General features: G+C 55.1%; 1 protein-coding gene across 1 annotated transcript in view; it reads left to right on the top strand.

Annotated features, from left to right (window-relative positions):
• RGS6 (regulator of G protein signaling 6) overlaps positions 1-18,200 on the top strand; it is a 558,565-nt gene that overhangs the window by 536,239 nt on the left and 4,126 nt on the right. Inside the window, exons 16-17 of the mRNA XM_062181104.1 lie at positions 2,144-2,197; positions 13,295-13,361. Coding sequence (XP_062037088.1) covers positions 2,144-2,197; positions 13,295-13,361 — 121 coding nt within the window. The remainder of the gene's footprint in view (positions 1-2,143; positions 2,198-13,294; positions 13,362-18,200) is intronic.

Raw genomic sequence — 18,200 nt, 5'->3', positions numbered from 1 at the left:
GAGGCCGTGGAGGCTTTGGCCTCTGCAGCCCAGGTCCCACGGGAGATGTCAAAGTCTGTTTTCCTTATTCCTTGTGGCTCAGGACGCCTGTCCTGCTCACAACTTGGGGACATTGCGAGGCTCTAAGGAGGCTGACCTATGTGGGGCTCTCTCCACCCCTAGCAGAGGAGCTGCCCCAGTCCATTCAGAACCCCCCCCCCCCAAGGGAAAGGCACCCGGAAGTGGGCAGAGACCTGTACCTGCAGAATTTCCGGTATGAGAAGAAGACCTTCCAGAGTGGTCGACTGAGTGGGGAGGGGAGGAGTCGCTGGCAGTTATAAGGGAGGTTCATCAGAATTATCTTCCCAGCCCCTGAAAGAGGCGATGTTCCTACAGCTCAAAGCCCGGCGACACAAAAACCCTCTCAACATTGAGGAGTTCAAGGTTCCCCAAAACAGTGACAAAAGCCCCTTGCCCGGTCCGCTCCTTCCTGAGACTCCAGGTGTGACTCTGACTTCTACCCAGCATTGCCAGGCAGGCTGCGAGTGTCCCCTGCTCTCAGGGTCAGGCTCACCACGTGATGTCAGTGTCCAGCTCACACCGGGTATGTGGGCTTCACGGCCTTCAGCCAAGAGAAGGAGTAGGAACGGGTCTCTTGTTGCTGCCGGGAGCAGCCCCTGCTGGAGTCGGGAGGCACAGCGTTCTGATGCTTCATCCTTAATTCATTCCCTTTTCAAAGGAAAGGAGCAAGGTTCTCAGGGGGTAGAGCTGGGTTTTGAGGGCAACCCCAAGATGATTAATTACCAACGATGCTTGTTTCCCCGGTCAGCTAGGAAGGGGCTGTGCAGGCCAGAGGACCTTGAATGAGACAGGCCAGTGGCTTGTCCCTGTGAACAGCAAGGCAGTAACCAGGGGACAATGATGACAGGCACAGCACTAGCCATAGGGCCTGGGACCCACCTGACTTGGGCCCAATGTGCTCTGGGGGCAGCTCATGGGATTAAAGCTGAGTCCTTCCATCTGTGAACGGAGACTCCGTTTGGTCCCCAGGGCCAGGCACGGAGCCTTCCCCTCCCTCGTGCAAGCAGAACCCCAGCCCCACTCAGTGGCCGTGTTGTCGTTGGTGTTGTGTTTTCCTTCTACAATCTCGTGTGTGTCTTCCAGTGGCCAGGGGTGCGTCTGCCAGGCCCTCAGCCTCTGTCCACGTAGACAGGTGGCTGGCTGCCTGGGTCCTGCCCCTCTGCTCTCAGCACTTCCTGCAGGACCCACAGATGCCTGGCTGCTTCGGCATCTCCCCCGTTGAGTTGCTAGGCATCTGTGTGTGCTCCTGTGAGTGTGTGCACCCTTCTAATTCCCTAGCCAGGGCCTCCAGACCGTGGAACAGGGCTCCGGGATCAACTTGCAGGTAGGGAATGTGGGGCAAAAGCCAGACACACCCCACCCCCTCCACCCCCTGCAGTCTGGAGTTTGCCTTCTCTTGACCGCGGCCCCTCCCCCTCAGAGTTGCCCAAGCTATTGAGTACACCTTGGAAGGTATCGCCGGCCCGGATGGACCCTTTGTTATTGCCAAGGGCATGGGCAGACCCTCCTTGCTCTAAGGCCCTGGAACAGAGGTCATGGGGTTCACAGGGAAATCACTGACATTAGCAAACTTTCCGGTTGCCTCTGAGCAGGGACCTCACAAAACAGAAATGGTCCTCACTCAGGCTCATGGATGATTTGATGGCCTCCTGACACCCCATGCCCCCCGGCCCTCAGAGCTAGTGTGTTACCACGTGGGGCACCCAGAGCCCTGCCTGGGGCCTGGGGTCCCGACCTCAGTGGAGCTCTTGTATGTGGGCGCAGCCCGCTGAGAGCTCCAGACCACCAGCTGAGTTCCTAAGCCAGGCTGTGCCGCACAATCCCTGGGCCCGGGGAAGCAAAGCCCCTCTCGGCTCCTAGGAGGCAGTGCCATTTCTCCGGGCTTCTGTTTTCTGTCTCTCCCAGTGACTCTGCCAACGGCTCTGGCTGCTTCTCTTTCTGCATTTTTTTTTGGTCCCATTTGGCTTTTGGTTTTGTTGTTCTTTAGCCGCGGCTGCCGCTGTGTGGAGACCACATGTAAGCTGAAGATTTTTTTTCCTGTATTTTTCTCCCTACCTTTTTTTTTGTTTGTTTTTCCCTAAAGCCAGAAAGTGAGCAAGGTCGTAGAACTTCCCTAGAAAAGTTCACTCGCAGTGTGGTAAGTTCAGTCGGTTTTCTTCCCGGGTCGTTTCTCTTGGTTTTTGCAGTTGTGGTTTCTTCTTTGGTTGTCGTTTTCTTTGGGGTGGGAGGGAGCCCAGTGCTTTCCCCCTCCCACTTATCCCCCCCCACCTTTTTTTTGCGAGTGTCTGCAGCTTCTCTTCGAGAGATGGATTTGCAAAAGAGCGAGCGGCTCCCGCTGCAGCAGGTGCACCCTGACCACCCAGCCTCAAGCCTGGGCATGTGCGCTTCTGGTCAGGGGTCAAGAAGGATGGACTCCCCCACCCCCAGTGCCCAGGGGGCTGTGTGGTGGGTGCATCTCCTGCAGCCGCCTGGGAAGAAGGCCATCGAACTGTACCATGAAATAAATTGGCTCAACCATTGCTGATCTCAAAAAAAAAATCCAAATTCCCCCCTGTAAACTCTGGCAGCCACGCTGCTGCGGGTCATGAGCTGGTATTGCTATGTAGGTGGCTTTTGCTGTGTGCAGAAGGCGGCCGTGCTGCATGGGTTCTAGTGATGTGGCCTCGCTGGCGTGTGTGTTAGCCACTTCTGCATGAGTCCCTCTGTCCCTTGCAGCCCCGTCAGCCTCATTTGCATAGGGTGACAGGAGAGAAGAGCAGTAGCTGAGTCCCTGCACTGTCCCTGGGACTTCCCAGCCACCAGGGGCAAGGCCTAGTGAAGCCTTCATCCTGATGGAGCAGAGTGGGATACCGGTTCACTGTCATCAGAGGGAAGTGGCCTGGCCCCCATGCACACCCACAGCTTAGAGGCCCACACAGGGGCACAGGGCAGGAACCCCATCACAGCAGGTGAGAGCAAGCAGTGACCAGGTCATCCCCACAGGACATGCTGGAGATTCTACCCCATGGTCTGTAGAACAGCTTAGACCTTTCCCCCTTCCTCGTGGTTCTCCAAGATTTGAGCATAGGATTGGGTGCACAGAAAGTGCTCATTCCCACTCACGTCCTGACTCTCCAAAGCAAGCCGCCCTCCTCCAGGGGCCCAGCCTGCTGTTCATGTTGAATCAGAGTGAACCAACACGGCACTGGGGACAGGACAGGGACCCCGTGCGTGTAACTGGCCACACAGCTGTTCCCAGAAGGTAGAAGCCCCCAGTGTTGACTTCCTTTCTGCCCCTGTTGAAACCTGACTACTATATGATTAGCATCCTTATTTCATCGTTTTAACATCAATTCTAAGGATCACGGGCTGAAAGCAAACTAGCCATTTACTAGTCATAGCCAGATGCGTGTTAACAGCATTGAAACATTATTTTGAATTCATTGGATATGGACATTGAATACTCTTGTAGGTAGTGATTAAAATGTGGGTAGTCATCCCTTCCCTTCTTTGGTCTTCCCTCCTAAGAAATCATAACATGCAGAATGCAAGGCGTGCTGGCCCCTCGGCCTAGTGGCAGGTGCGCCATGGCCATCTGATTTCACACACCAAGCAGATGCCACAGGATATCAGGGACAAGACCCACGGACTTCCTCTACCCACAACAGCCCAGTAAGGCAGCAGAATCCCATCCCGCCACTGTCTCTCTCTCTCGAGGCCTGAATTCTATGGATGGAGGATACTTAAAGCTTTTGTTGACCCCCAAGAGTATATGGTTGTAGGCATCTTGGACTCTCGGGTTCAGACTTCAGGAAATCAAGGCTCTGACAGTCCTCATGCAGGCACCTCCAGTTGACTGTATGATCTGAAAGTGGGAGAAGACAACGTCTAAACATCTTTAGGCTGATTTGTGTGAGATGTGTGTGTCAGGAAAGGCAAGCATGGCCTCGCTGATGCTCTGTGAGGAGCAAATGTTGATGTCCCTTCATCCCAGAGGTCTATCAACAAAGTGTTTGGAATGGGAAAGCAGCAGACACCCCCCAAGTGCCTGCAGTGTGCACCTAGGAGAACTTAGAGATGCTTTCAAGGTGAGCTGAAGAAGGTCTCACTCCCCTGACATTTTTAGCATCTGTGTGATAGATGGCACAGACTTCAATGTGTGGTGTGTTCTTTGGTTGCCATGGTAGAGATGGACAGAGGTCTGTGGCCATACGACCCTGAACAGTCCAATCTTGTCTGAGCTCGGAAGCTAAGCAGGGGGTTGGGCCTGGTTAGTACTTGGATGGAAGATGGACCCCCATTGGTCTACCCATGCTCCTTGGATCCTTGGCTAACACCCTGTCTCCACATAGAGGTGGCTAAGTTTGGAGCTACAGGTCATGGCTGTAGAACAGTGTTGGTGTTGACTCAAGGTTGAAACCCAAGGGTTTGGTCTCAGATGCCCAGTGTTCTGATAGAATGGAACAAACCAATCAATGCATCTTGCAATTTGATATCCATTTTTGGAAAATTAGATTCTTAAAGTGAGTTTATCTAAAAGTTGGTCTACATGACTATTTCACCTTCTGCATACTGCAAACTGTAAAAGAACATGAAGGGCTAGTTCAATAGCACTCCCATGTGTAAGATGACCACCCATATCATGGGGCTAATTATGGAAAAATGAGAGATTGGAGCTGGGCAACTGCTGGACCACGGACCCGAGGCTGGCAGCTGTTGAGAACTGATGACCAAAGATGTTGACCCGGGTGGCTGAGAGCTAGCTCAGTCAGCTGGAGTGTTGTCAAGTCTGAATCTGAATCCAGAATGTCTCCCAGAATCTATGTCCTTTCTCCTCTTGGCAAAAGAGGAACAGCTGGAAATGGCAAATAGTTTTTTCCCAGTCTCAAGGCGTCTGGTGCCATGGATGAACTCTGTTGAAGACTACGTTATGTGAGGTCCTAAGGAATAGTCTGATGTGGTTTGTGGACACTTCTAGGGCCATGTTGTTTGGGGGTATAGAAGAGGCTGGCAGCAGCTCCCCTACAGAAGCAGTGCTATGCAAATTTCTGCTTCCTATATATGTTTTATTCCAAGTCACCCAGGACTTCAGTAGACAAAGCCAATGTGTGAAGATGCTGTGCCAAGCATCTTCACATGTGGTGGCCTGGAACCACTCAGCCTGCCTAAAACTGCATATTTAACCTGGAAGGCCATGTTCCGAACAAGCATGCCTGCAAGTCCATGGGAGAGTGCACCTAGCCTATAATGCCCCCTTTATTCAAACCAGAACACAGGACTCCCGCGTTCAGGTGCCTGGTGGGCCAAGCAAAGCACGAGCTACATTTCAGGCCCTGCTGCCAGCCTCAGCTGCCCTGGTACAGTGAGTGACCCACACACTGTGCACAGTGGCCCTTGTCCAATGAACCTTAGTGCCTGAAAGAAATGCAACACATCACTGCTTCTCCAGGGCCTCCCAGACTGGGCTTCGGTGCAAACAAATGGGAGCCCCTCCCCCAGTCCTGCCCTCGGGGCTGCTTCCTTCCACAGTGGCTGTGAAACCCGAGAAACACAGGAGGCCACATGGAGCTGGTCACTGGGAGTTGCCTGGGCCTCGCCTTCCAGCTTGGCTCTGGAGTCTTGGGTGGGAAGTCCTGAGCATTGTTGGCCAGGGAGAGAACTGAACACCATGTCCTGCCCCGTGGTGCCACCCAGCCTGCCAATCACTGCCTGCTTCCTGGTTTTGCAGCTGACAGATGACAATGGGGTGGGGTGTGGTGGGTGGGGGGCAGACATGAAAGGTCTCCCTGCTCGCTCTCAGGTGCTCGTTCAGATTCCCCAGGGTCTTCCGCCAAGGGCCCGACTCTGGCACAGAGGACAGCCAGGTCTTTCTCTGGCCACAGCAGCAGCTGTGCCGTCTCCCCTTGTTGCATGGTGGCTGAAGTCATCTAGGGAGGGCTCTGCTGGGAGCAGGCCCTGTGCACCTTGTGCCCGGGTATAGCTCCAGGCACAAGGCCATAGGAGGCGGTGACACTTCAGTTAGGAGAAACGGCTGCCCCGGGTGGTGCTGGAGAGCATCATAGCTCTAGTCTGGGGCTCGAGAGATGGGAACTGGGGGTTGCTGGGACCAGAGCAAGCACTGAGGAGTAAGGGGGAGATGAAGACCACCGCTCATCCAGCTCCTAGGAGAACACTGAAGTTCAGCGTCGCCAAGGTGCCCTTTTGGAACCGTAGCAGCCAGCAGAAGCTGAGGGAGCCGCGGCCTGGGAGGGCTGGCATCTCCGTGACCAGCTTTTCGGTCTTGCCTGCCAAGGAATGTAGCAGGAAAGTCAGATGGAGACCGGCAGGCTGTGGGAGCCAGCTGTCACTCACCTCCCTCTCCCGTGTCCTCCCAAGCGGAAGCGCAGGGCTGAGGCTCCTGGCAGGGGAGGAGAGGGCAGGCAACCAGGGCACTGGGCCAGCCCAGCAGCAGCAGCAGCTCCCTCCCCAGGGGCTGCTTCCCCCCTTCCCCAGTGTTTCTCAGGGGAACAGCCCTGGACCCCGGCTGGAATGATTTCATAAACCCCCAGACTCAGTAGAGCCCCTGAGGTCTCCCACCCGGACCACACATGGCCCACAAGCTTTAGCCAGGGTTGGTTTTGATCGTAAATGGTCCTCAGACCCCTTTGAGATCCCTGGGTTACAGACACCTGGGTGCACTGAGGTCCAGCTGTCGTGAACCCCAGCCCTGGCTGGAGACGGGGCTGGACATCCAGGGTGGGTGGGGCAGGGGGAGCATGGACATCCACAGCAGCCTCCAGGCTCCTGTGACCCCCACAGATCGTTAACCCTCTCTGAGCCCTGACCTCACCCTCTCTAGCACGACCTGGACTGTCTCTGTCATCTCTTCTGGCTGGCGTGGAACACAGCTCTGTGCATCCCTTGAACTGGGGTTTCTGAGCTGTAGGAACCCTCCCTTAGAGCTAGAGGGGAGCTGGCTTTCCGCCGCACCTGCTATCTGGTGGGGAGGTGTCCTTACGAACCTCAGACAAGCCCAGCAGCACTCGGGGCCACAAGCGCTCCCTGTCTACACTGCTGCAGACCCTGCTCGGTGGTCAGGGGCTCCCTCCTCCCCTGTGACGAGCTGGAGCGCAGGGACCAGGCCACACAGACCGCAGTGAGTGAGACAGTGCCTGGTCAGCCTGGCCACGCGCTTGAGCTGTGTGTGTCCCCACAGGGGCATGGTGAGGTGAGCTGGGCAGAGCACGGGCCCGAGCATGGGAGCTGCCGGGCCACCCCATACCGCGTGGGGCCGTCAGAGAGGGAGGCGAGGTGAGCACGCAGGAGTCTCGGCACCACTCACTTGTGGTCTGGGTCTCGCGCTTGGCACTTGGCGACAGGAGCTAGTCTAGGAGTGGTAGCATTTGCTGATTGCCCTCCAAGGCCATGCAGTCCCCTCCGGTCCCCATCCTGTGCTCTATGGACCCCCTGCGGAGGAGAAAAAATCTATTTACTATTAGAACCACGTAGCAGTTTACAAAGCAGCTCTACCACCGCATGGCTGAGGCAGTACAGACCGTTCACCGGGATAAGGAGCTTCTCTCCGGCCAGGACAGTGGCGGTGAGGTCTTTGTGACCACAGAGGCTCAGGGCCGGGGGTCATTTAGGGGACACTCAGCCCCAGACTCTGGCCCCTCTCTGGGAAGCAGGTGCCCAACTCGACCTGTGAGCCCACGGAGACCCAACAGCCCTCCCCAAAGCGCACCTACCCTGCAGTGACGCCGCCTTGGGAGCCGGGGAGTGGGGGCGGGGCACGGCTCTGCAGGGCCAGCTGCCCTCTCCTGTCTTCCCCAGACCCGATGTGCTGAGCACTCAAGTGAAAACCAAAGTCCTCTGAGGCAGGAAGGCACAGCTGTGTGTTTACAGCCGCTGATCCTCCTCCCATCACGGACCCTGCCAGTCTCCGGCGAGGCAGGCCGGGAGCAAACTGCGCCCGTCTCTGCCAGGCCCGACCTCTTCCTGGAGGTGACCTGCAGCCCTGTGCCACAGTGGGGCCTGCTCTCCACCACCCCCAGGCGGGAGATGCCCTTCTAGAAGGACCTCACCCCTGCTGGGCGGCTGCTGCAGGTGTGGGGTTTCAGCCTGCTCCTTGTCCTCGTGTGGCCAGACTGGCACCTGTCCCCGGTGAGAAGGCAGAGCGTGAAGGCAAAGGCCAGGCCTATGCCAGGTGGGACAGACAGACTGCTGGAAGCAAGGATGCCCAGTGCTGTCAGGGCAACAGGGAGAAACCTCCCGGCATTGGCCTGGCTTTGCAACAGTGGGAACCCAGGGAGGGGAGACTGGGTCAAGGAGACAGACCCACGCACACCTGTGGTCCAGACCACAGGGCTAAGAGAGATGCAGGGCAATTGGGGGCTGAGGACTTTGAAGTCTAGGAAGTCAGACCCTGCGGAGTCCCCCCAGGGAAACAGCTAGGCGTGTTTACCGCTGCTAGCACGTCTTCCCGAGTCACGCGGAGTTAGGAAAGCTTAGTATTCCAGAGGAGGGTGGGGCCTGTCCGTGAGATGTTGCTCTGAGCCAGGGCTGCTGAATAGGGCGCCCCGGCCGCTAAGAGCTCAGTGTAATGGGATTTTTGGTTTTGTGATGTTTCTCCAAAGGCCGGCGAGAGACAGACCTTCAGGGTCTTGGGCATTCCACCGTGGATGGGCAGGTGTGGGCAGAGAGGGGAGTGCGATGCTGCCATCACTGCCCCCATTGCAGCCGTGGCAGGGCCCAAAGAGCCATGATTGAAACCCACGGCCCAGGTGGGGAGCAGGGCTGGTTGGTGTAGTGTTCACCAGGAAGTGCTCAGGCCCCTGGCTGTGATGTAAGCCTGGCTTACTATAGAAGCGTAACCATCCAACTCCAGAAGGTACGTGTGGTCTGTTCTCAGTACAGTAAGGTTGGAAATCCCACCTCCCACCTCCTGTACGGGTAGAGCAGGTGTATGCGCTGTGTCTTAATGGCTTGAGACAGAGTGAATTGCTCCACCTGTTACCCCGAAAGGTGATCTCTGGCAGTGGGCTCCAGGGTCCAGCCATGGCCCTGTCCTACCCAACATCCTTTTTGATGGCTTACATAAATGGACAAACATGCCAATTCTATTCAGAGACCCAAACCTGGACAGCCTCTGATCATGTCCTTGAGACAGATCTTTAGCCAGGATATGAGGCCAAAAACAAATAAAGTTGAAACCAGTGTTTGTTTGAAAACATTCAATTTCCTACCTACCTACGGGGTAACATTTGTAGCCTTCCCTGTAATTCAAATTAAAAAAAAAAAATCCTGGGTTGCAGTTGACCACAAGCTTAATAGAAAGGAGAGAAAGATACAACCACTTAAAGATTTCAGCTAAGATAACCAAAGGGGAGGATATGAGAAGCCAGGGAGCACCGCATCCCAGCGTGCTGCTCTGCAAAGCACTGAGCCTTGGTTCTAAGCCCCGGCATCTGGCCAGGGACTTAACAACTGGAGAAGATTCCCAAGAGAACCACCAAGGTGAGCAGGGAACTCTGGGAGCTGAGCCAGAAGAGTCCAGGAAGACCCAGACGTGCAGGCCCAGAGCCAGCCCTGGATCGAGTGGTGTTTGTTCTCGGAGGGGTGGACACTTCTAGATTGCCCGGAGGGTGACTACAGAACAACACTGTTCCGGGAGCAACCTCCCAACAGTGGCACGTGTCACCTCAAGGAGCCCTGGGCTCCCCGGCCCAAGCTTTGTTTCACAGCTCAGGGGCCAAGGGTAGGGCAGTGTAGGTTTTCACACTCGATTCCATGGTCATCTCTTCCAGCTGGAATCCTATACCAGGTTAAAACTTGTTGAGGTGCTCCCACTGCTTCCCAGGCCGTGGTTTATAAGTAAGATGTGGGGAAGGAGAACGGGGCTGTGGAAGCACTGTGCTGCGTTGGAGGGAGAGGGAGCCAAACACGTCAGCTGAGACTCTGCCTTAGGGAGAAGCTGCCGGAAGCTGTCAGGAAGTAGGACTGCTGTCCCTCACGGGTCATCCTGGCCTTTCTCTTTCTTTCAAGCTGTTTGCCACTGCAGCAGCTGAGCTCTGGGCGACAGGGCTTCCTCCCCTGAATGCCTAAGAGGACGCCAGTGTGTGGAGGACACAGGCACCCACAGCACAGCCGGCGTGACCCTGGGCGTGCGACGCAGTGGCCCAAACTGGAGAAAGCATTGCTGTCCTGATAGGGGGTGTGGTTGAGGGCAGAAAAGACGATAAAGCCATTTGCCTTCTACCCCCATGCCACCGGCACATTGCAGGTGGCAAGCTGACCTTCCCCCAAAACACCTCACCTGGGCCAGGAGCAGAACACAGCCCCAGAAGCCTCAGACCAGAGAGAACACGCCCTTGGCTGGCTTCCCTGGGCTCCCCAAGCCCTGGGCCTGGCCTGGGCCCCCCTCTATCAGGCTTCTCCAGGGCTGCTTTCAACACAGAGGGGTTGTATAATTACAGTGATTAGAGCTTATGGCTTTTTTCCTCTCTTCATCTTTTGCTTTGAAATTTGAGGTCTCTCATTAAACACGGTGATCCTGGTAAAGTCAGCAAAGATTTAATAAGACATTTCTTAAAGCTGAAGACCGCTTCGTCAGACTGGATGTTTACTGTGCTCTCCCCGGTGTTGGTTTTACATCCTATTGGGTGCAGTTGGTGCCTGGGTGGAAAGGTGAGGGAGAGGGAGGTACCAGGGTCCTGGGGGCGCCTGACTGAGCTGCACAGTTGGAGAAACATTCCACACTAGGCCCTCGGCTGTTTTCACTTGCATCAAGAGCCTGGTGCATTTGAACCCCTGTGCCAAAGACGACAATGCAAACTGCAGAGCAATGACGCTGACTCACGACAGGCTAAGTTGTGAAATAGAGACAAAGAACGCATGCAAATCTCAACCCAACCTTACTCTTATCTGCAGCAAAAGTAGTGGGGAAATCCTAATGGGGTCTCTGTCCTGGGTGATGCTAGAAAGTTCCAGGGCATCCCTGGTTCTAAATACATCAAGGAGCCAGCTATTCTTATGATCCAAGGGCCACACACTTGATGGAGACTGCCTGGGTAAGAACACACCTTCACACACCATTGTTTGCTAGCCCTCAATGCCAGCTTGTGGCTCGTGCCCAGGCCTGTAGGACCTTGTGAGCAGGAATGTGGGTTGGGTGGTGGCCACCGCAGCTTCCCAACCTATGCTTCAGCAGCTCCGCCCCAGCCCTGGGGCCAGGGTTTCCTTGGCTTCTGTGTTGCCCAGGAGCTGGACAGGTAACCGCACCGGGAGGTGCAGCCTGCTCCAGCAGGCATGCTTTGGGGAGTCCCCTGTCCGGCCTTTGGCGGCTGGCTGCCCTGGGCCGTGCGGCCTGCCCCTTACTCTGATGATAACCAGTCACCTTGTTGCTTATGCCGCTGGAGAGGGAGAGGAACCGGGTGTGACCGGGTAACACTGCCTGGAGTTCAGCATCAGAAACCTGGCCACATTCTCGCCTGGTACTAAAACCGACCTTTGTCCCCTGAGCACGGCATCCCTTTAGTCCCCACCAAAATACCGAGACCCGAGTAAGCCCCAGACAGGCGGCCCCAGGTGAATTCCTCTGTCCACTCAGAGTCTGCGTAAGACCCTGGGCAAGTCATTCACGTGCCTGAGGGGGACAGCAAAGCCCGCCTGTCACCCAGGGCCTCTGTCGACGCTAAATGAAGGCATGATGGCAACAGAGCTCAGGGTCTCCTAATATTACCCAAGGGATTTCATAAAGTTCCTGGAAATGCAGATAAGAGGTTTCTTTTGGTGTGAAAATCGTTTGCAATCCATGCACATTTTTCACGACCCACACTGTCCACAAACTTAGGAAACCCTGTGTATGCACGGATTTCAAGACTTTTTCATTTTTTTGCACCAATATAAACCACCTTGTAATTCCATATTGCACGAGCTTTGTGAAGCGTCCCTGTCCTGGGCTTGGGGTCTGCTGCAGCTCTGCCACTGGTGGTGAGGCAGGCAGCACCTGAAAGCTTCAGCTTGGTCTGTTAAAGGGAGAGGTGAGTACCTGCTGCAGCTGGGGAAGACAGCCACGAGGGGCAGCGCCTTGGGTGGCGATGTCCCGATTTCCATCGGTGCAGTGTGGTTTGCAGCCCCTGCCTCGCTCTCATCTCCTCCCCCTATTTAATTTCCAACAGTGTCCTGGGAGGTGGGGGTCACGGTGTGTGTGCTGCAGTTGTGCAAGTTGGGTCTCGCAGAACCACGTGTGCAAGGCGCACGTATTACAGCGAGCAGCTCATGGTCACCACTCAGTAACAGGTGGCTATGGCTATTGGCCTATTTCAAAGCCAGCTCAGAGAGCTGGTTTCTTTGTGTTTCCCTGGGAGCTCAGAAACTGTGGTGCCCAGCAGGCTAGCTACTGCTTCGTAGTCAATTTCCGGGGACCCTTGAGCACTCTCTAGGGGGCTAGGGCATGTCAGGGAAGTGGGGACAGCTATAGGCAAACCATGTTTGTGTCAGGATCTGGCGCAGAACCCCAAGATGCTGCCTGTGCTCGCCACAGATTGAGAAGCAACAGCTCAACCCCTGATCAGGGCAAGAAATGCAACCTTCCACACGTAGCCTTCTGCACGACGGAAGCCTCACTCCCACACTCAGCCCTCACCTGCCGACCTGCACGGAGCCACCCTGAGCACTACGACCTCAGCAAGTCCAGGTGCTCCATCTGCCCCAGCACCAGAGGTTCCACGTCTTAAGCAGTGAGAGCCCAGTGGGGTTGTGGGAGGAGTCAGAAGCAAGTAGCAGGGGATGTTCTGAAATCTCTCCATGAACCAGACGCCCCTAGGGTATGCGTGTCCACTGCTTGTAGCCATGACAGAAGCAGAGAAGCCATTTCCATGGACATGAATGGCTTTTGCCTGGGAAGAATTCAGTTTGTAATGTGGTGTGTCTCAAGGTAAATGCTGTACGTTTGCAGTATTCGTCAATGATTGGCATCTTGGGAGTTGCTATAAAACCTGATAGCCAATCATATGCTGGCTTCTGCACCTTGCATGAGATGCTTTTGTGTGAGGCCGCACCGTGACCACGCGCAGCAGCACGTGTCCCAGCCTGAGCCGCACCTCTGTGTGTGCAGCCTAGGGTGCCTGTGTGGCCTGCTGCTTCTCGCACAGAGCGCATGCCGTGGCAGCTGTGTGCATGTCTGGGCAGGGGCTCCCCTAAAAGGCACAGGTCTTCACGGTTTCAGCTGGATAAGTTATTCTTCACTTCCCTTCCCCGAAACACAATTGCCTAGTGCTGCTGGCGCAGAGTCAGAATGGCCGCTGCATTTCAGCCCCGAGGTGGCTTCCTTCCAGCAGTGGGTGAGTGACCCCGGCGTCCACGCCCTCCAAACCTGGGCAGTGCTTCCACGCGGGAGGCTCTCCCAAATCCGGCCTGGGCTCCGCCCAGCGCTGCTGTTCTCACACAGCCAGCCAGCACACTCCTTTCCTGGTGTCCCCGTTTACTTTGTCCCCTACGCTGTGCATCTGAGATACAAGTGCTGAGCGGTCCGGGAGTGATGGTGGGATGAGTCCTTGTCTCAGACTCCAGGGATGCCGATAACATCCCTGGGCTTGGAGCCTGTCGCTCATTCCTCCTGGCCCCCAGGCCCTTGCAGAACAGGGCATAAACACCTGCTTCCTTTCACGATGCTTTTCCGCCCCACAGCAGCCTCCCTTGGCTTCCTCCCTGGCCTTGAGCATCCCTGACCCTTCCTAACCCTGCGGCCCAGGCCCAAGTCCTACAGGAAATTCAGAAAGACGCTGACATCTCCAGCGTAGACCACCAGGGCACAAGGCAGCTGGGAACCTGTCCATCCACTGACCCTTGGAAACCAAAGGCATCTCAGCCACGGGGAGGAGGGCCTGAGGGAGGCAGGAACGTCTCTGGGACCGGGCACCTCCTGCAAGGCTGTTTCACCTGTTCCCTGCTGTTCTCCTCCAGGTTAGGAATGCGTGTCTGGGAACTGCCTGCTGAACTCCATTCCTGGCGGCAGGGAGAAGAGGGAAATGGGTGGACCGCTTTGCGTTGGTCCATATGGCTATCCACTGCAGTATTAGGCTTTGTTGTTGGCAGGAGAGGGGTGGTCAGCAAGTTGGCTGCCTGGGCTGCTGGCTTAGCCAGGAACCTCACCCGACGTAGGTCTTTGAGTGAACACAATTGCAGGAGGTGAACGGTGCCCTTGGGGGTGGGGAATCCTCGTAGGTCATGGGCATTGCCTAGCAAGTCACTTCCCCTTGCCTCTTTGTCCACACGCTCCAGTCACTAAACTTTAGCTGCACGCTCCCCTCTGGTCACAGAAGAGGGTAACTCCAACTTTCTAGCTGGAACAAAGTAGCTGTGTGGTTGCCAATAGCAACACAGCCATGTCCCTATTTCCTGGAGTCTTTTGGCTGTTGCCTGATGTGGAGTGAACCAGAGCTTAGATGCCCAAGTACATCTGGGGAGGGGAGGGGGATGGAAGGGAGCCGAGTGCAGAAGGAGCAGCGGGGCTGCTGGGTCGGGATGTGAGGAGAGAGCAGAGCGATCTGGCGGTACATAGGGGCATTTCTGCCGCACAGCAGTGCAGAGGGGCAGGGCAAATGGAAATGTGTGACTCGGGAAGGAGGCCGGGGAGTCAGCGCCTGGGCATTCTGCCACCAGTGCAGGGCTCGGCTGCTGAGCCCTTGTCACTGCTGGCATCCTTGCCCCATTCCAGATCTGTCCCTGCACAGCTGGGCGGAAGATGCAGGAAGGCCGCCTGTCACTCACCAGCGCTGACAGGAGGAAGGCGGCATCAGCAGAGCCCTGTGATGAGGGACGGGAGTCAGATGTGCCAGGAGCACCCTCCAGGGAGGGCTTCCCCAGCCTGCCTGGGACACCTGAATTAGCCACTCGGCCAAGAATGATTTGAAGTAAGGTTGGTTCTACCTTGGCCATGGCTGCTCTTGCCCACCTTGGAAAGGTAAACGCCGCACCTGCCTCTCCCTGCACTGGAACGGTTGCTATGGGGGATCCCAGCATCCACACCAATAACACAGAACCACAAACAGAAAATGGACTTCACCTGGCCTGTGTGGCAGCCACCGCAGGCCACGTGACCCACACCCCAGCCCAACACAGCCAGAGGCACCTTCTGCCAGGCTGGTCAGTGAGAAGGTGGTGCCTCCTTTCGCAAGATTCTAAATATGTTGAGGGGATGCCCCTCTACTCACCTGCCGGGGGCTCAGATGTGCTTGGGAGCTGGTGCTTTCTTGTGAAGTTTGAGAAATATCCTTGTGCACTGCCCAGAGAGGTGGGCTCCTGTGTTGCCATGGAGGAGCCCATGGTCCCCAACCAGACTCATCTGCCTCCTTCCATGAGGGTCACAGCCACATGCAAAGTAGGAGTCTGGGCCATGAGTGGCAATCAGCGGGCTCTGCCACTCACCAGTGTCTGCTCCTAGGCAGGTTCCTCAGGGTCTAAGCAAGGATGGTGCGGGCTAAAAGAACACCCAAGTTCAAGGACATGGCAGCCATGAGTGCAGTCTGTAAAACACCTCGACCCACAGTAGTGGCTCAACAGTCAGTGGACCTGTGGCTCCAAGTAGCTGTCCTTGGCACCCAAGCTGGGTCTCTGCCACAGTCAAGGCCTGTGTGACTTACAGAAGATGATACTTGCGAAGAAAAGGTACAGGAGAAATCAACGCCATCCCGCTGGGCAGGAGTAAGAAATGCAAAGAGATGATAGGCCCTGGAAGCTAGGAGCCGGGCTGATGCTTTGACATTTAATCAGATCAGAGGGCTGGCAGCTCACCTCCTCTAATTCACAGACAGAGAAAGCACGGGCAGTTGCCAACACAGCACACAGTGCTGAAGCTACTGCCGCCCCCGGGGATGTTTGGATGAAGCGATTGCTGTATGGGTTGTCTCCACCATTTACATGGCAAAACCTGGTTGTCTATGCTACTATGTATCAGATGCTTCAAGAGAATCCATTTTTCAAAACTTATTTGAGAAACAGCAAGCTCCCATCTGTGAATTCATTGCTCAAGTGCCTACCACATCCAGCGCTGGGCCAGGGCCAAAACCAGGAGCCAGGAACTCAATCCTAGTCTCCCACGTGGGTGGCAGGGATCCGGCCACTTGAGCCATCACTTCCACCTCCAAAATCTTGTCAGAAGTGCACCTGAGCTGGGTATCAAGCTCAAGTCCTCCTACATGTGCATGGGCATCTTAACAGGCATCAACTAGCAAACCCAATGCCCACCTGAATCCATTATTGTTTTGATAATATTCCTTATTTTTCTTTACAGGTTTAGGTTTAAATATTCGTGAATGTTTTGTTTTTTTAGCTAGTGGCTTTTTTTAAATTCAATTTCCACCTATCCCTTGATTTTCTAAAGAAAATTTTGGTGGTGTTTTATGGTTGTAATATATCTTCTTAGAAAAAAAAACAGTTAAAGAGAATTTTTTAAAACCAAGTAAATGCCCTTCAGCCCCTGAGAGAGATCAGAAAGCTTGGCAAGAACCAAGGAGTAACACAAAACCCAGGAATGGATCTTGCCACGGGGCTCTTGTCCCAGCTCACTGTTGACAGGTGAGGAAACCAGAAACATCTCTCTTCTTCCCTGTGCTGCCCTGGCCGTGCTCTGCTAGGGATCAGCTGTGCATGACCTTCGGCTGGTTCTATAACCTGGCTTTTCCACTGCCTCGGCCCCATCTGGCTTCACAAAGTTGAATGGAGGATGGTGAGCTACACAGTTGAAACATGTTTGGAAAATCAAAGTTACAAAGAGTGAGCCAGCAAGCTCCATCTGCTGGTTCTCTCCTTAAATGGCTGCAATGGCCAGAACTGGGCCAGGATGAAGCCAGGAGCTTCCCCTGGGTCTCTGACATGGGTGCAGAAGCCCAAACATTTGGGCCATCTGCTGCTGCTTTCCCAGACACATTAGTGGGGAGCTGGATTGGAAGTGGAGCAGCTGGGACTTGAACCAGCAACCATATGGGATGCCGGTGCTGCAAGCCATGACTTTAACCTGTTGTGCCACAGCAGTGGCCTCAGTGTTTCCATCTTAAGTATGGCTTTTCCTACCGTGTCCTGCCACAGTTTCTCAGAAGCCTCAATCATCCCAAGCTGATGGCACAGAATTCCTTTGTGCTCTTTAATTTGTATTTATTTGAGAGAGTAGAATCTCTCACCCACTGGTTCACTGGAGCCCAGAACTCAATCCAGGTCTCCCACCTGGGTGGGAGTATTTGGGCCATCACCTGCTGCCTCCTAAGGTACACATTAGCAGGAAGCTGGAACCTGGAGTGGAGCCAGGACTTAAACCCAAGCACTCCCATGCAGGATGCAGGCAGCCCAACCAGTGGCTTACCCATTGGCCAAACACCTGCTCCTATACTTTAAAAAATCATTCCTTTTGCTTTTCTCAGTGGAGAAGGGACACCAGGAGTGCCAACCTTCACGGAGTCAGCTGATGAGTTTAGGCAGGTCCTTGGCTTCCCTTCCTGCCAAACCCCAACCAGAACCCTCAACCTTGCCACCTGGCTATTAGGCTCTTGACTATGCCCCCTCAGCAAACCTCCTGCCCAGGCCTGTGGCCCACCCAAGTGCATCCTTTATGAACTTGAGTGTGCTCTATTTACAGGTGACTTTTAACTCCCTTGGTGGGCAGCAGGTCTCTGGAGCCTCCCACTCTCGCAGAGGTCACTTGGTGGCCCCTGTTCAGCCCAACACCATTCTTTACTAGCAAGGAAAGACAGCAGTGCCTGGGTGACACATGAAGGGGGCCAGCTTGCCTGCGTGGCAGCTAGAAATAGCGTTCCTAGTTCTCCCTACGTTCTCCTTCCCCGCGCAGAACAATCTGGGTGTCTCCTGTGCTGGTGGAGAAGCAAAGGTGAGCACTGAACTTCTCCAACGGCAGCAGATGAGCCCAGCAGCAACAGCCCAAGAATGAGCGGGGACTCCCAAGGCCGAGCTGTGAAAGCCAGGATTTACTTTTTCTAATCATTTTCGCTTTTGAGGTATAATTGCACACGGTGAAATGAACAGATCTGAAGTGTGTGGTTCAGTGAATTTAACAAATGTATGCACCTGCGTAACCTATCCCCTATCACCCTGGAGAGTCCCCTCATGCTCCATGGCAATCAGTTCCATCCCTCGTCCCACCGACAGGCCACTAGAGTTGGTTTCTATCC

The sequence above is a fragment of the Lepus europaeus genome, chromosome 22 (genome assembly GCF_033115175.1).
Source record: "Lepus europaeus isolate LE1 chromosome 22, mLepTim1.pri, whole genome shotgun sequence".
NCBI classification, from domain to species: Eukaryota; Metazoa; Chordata; class Mammalia; order Lagomorpha; family Leporidae; genus Lepus; species Lepus europaeus.
Note: the sequence above shows the minus strand (reverse complement) of the source record. Positions and strands in the feature narration are given on the sequence as shown.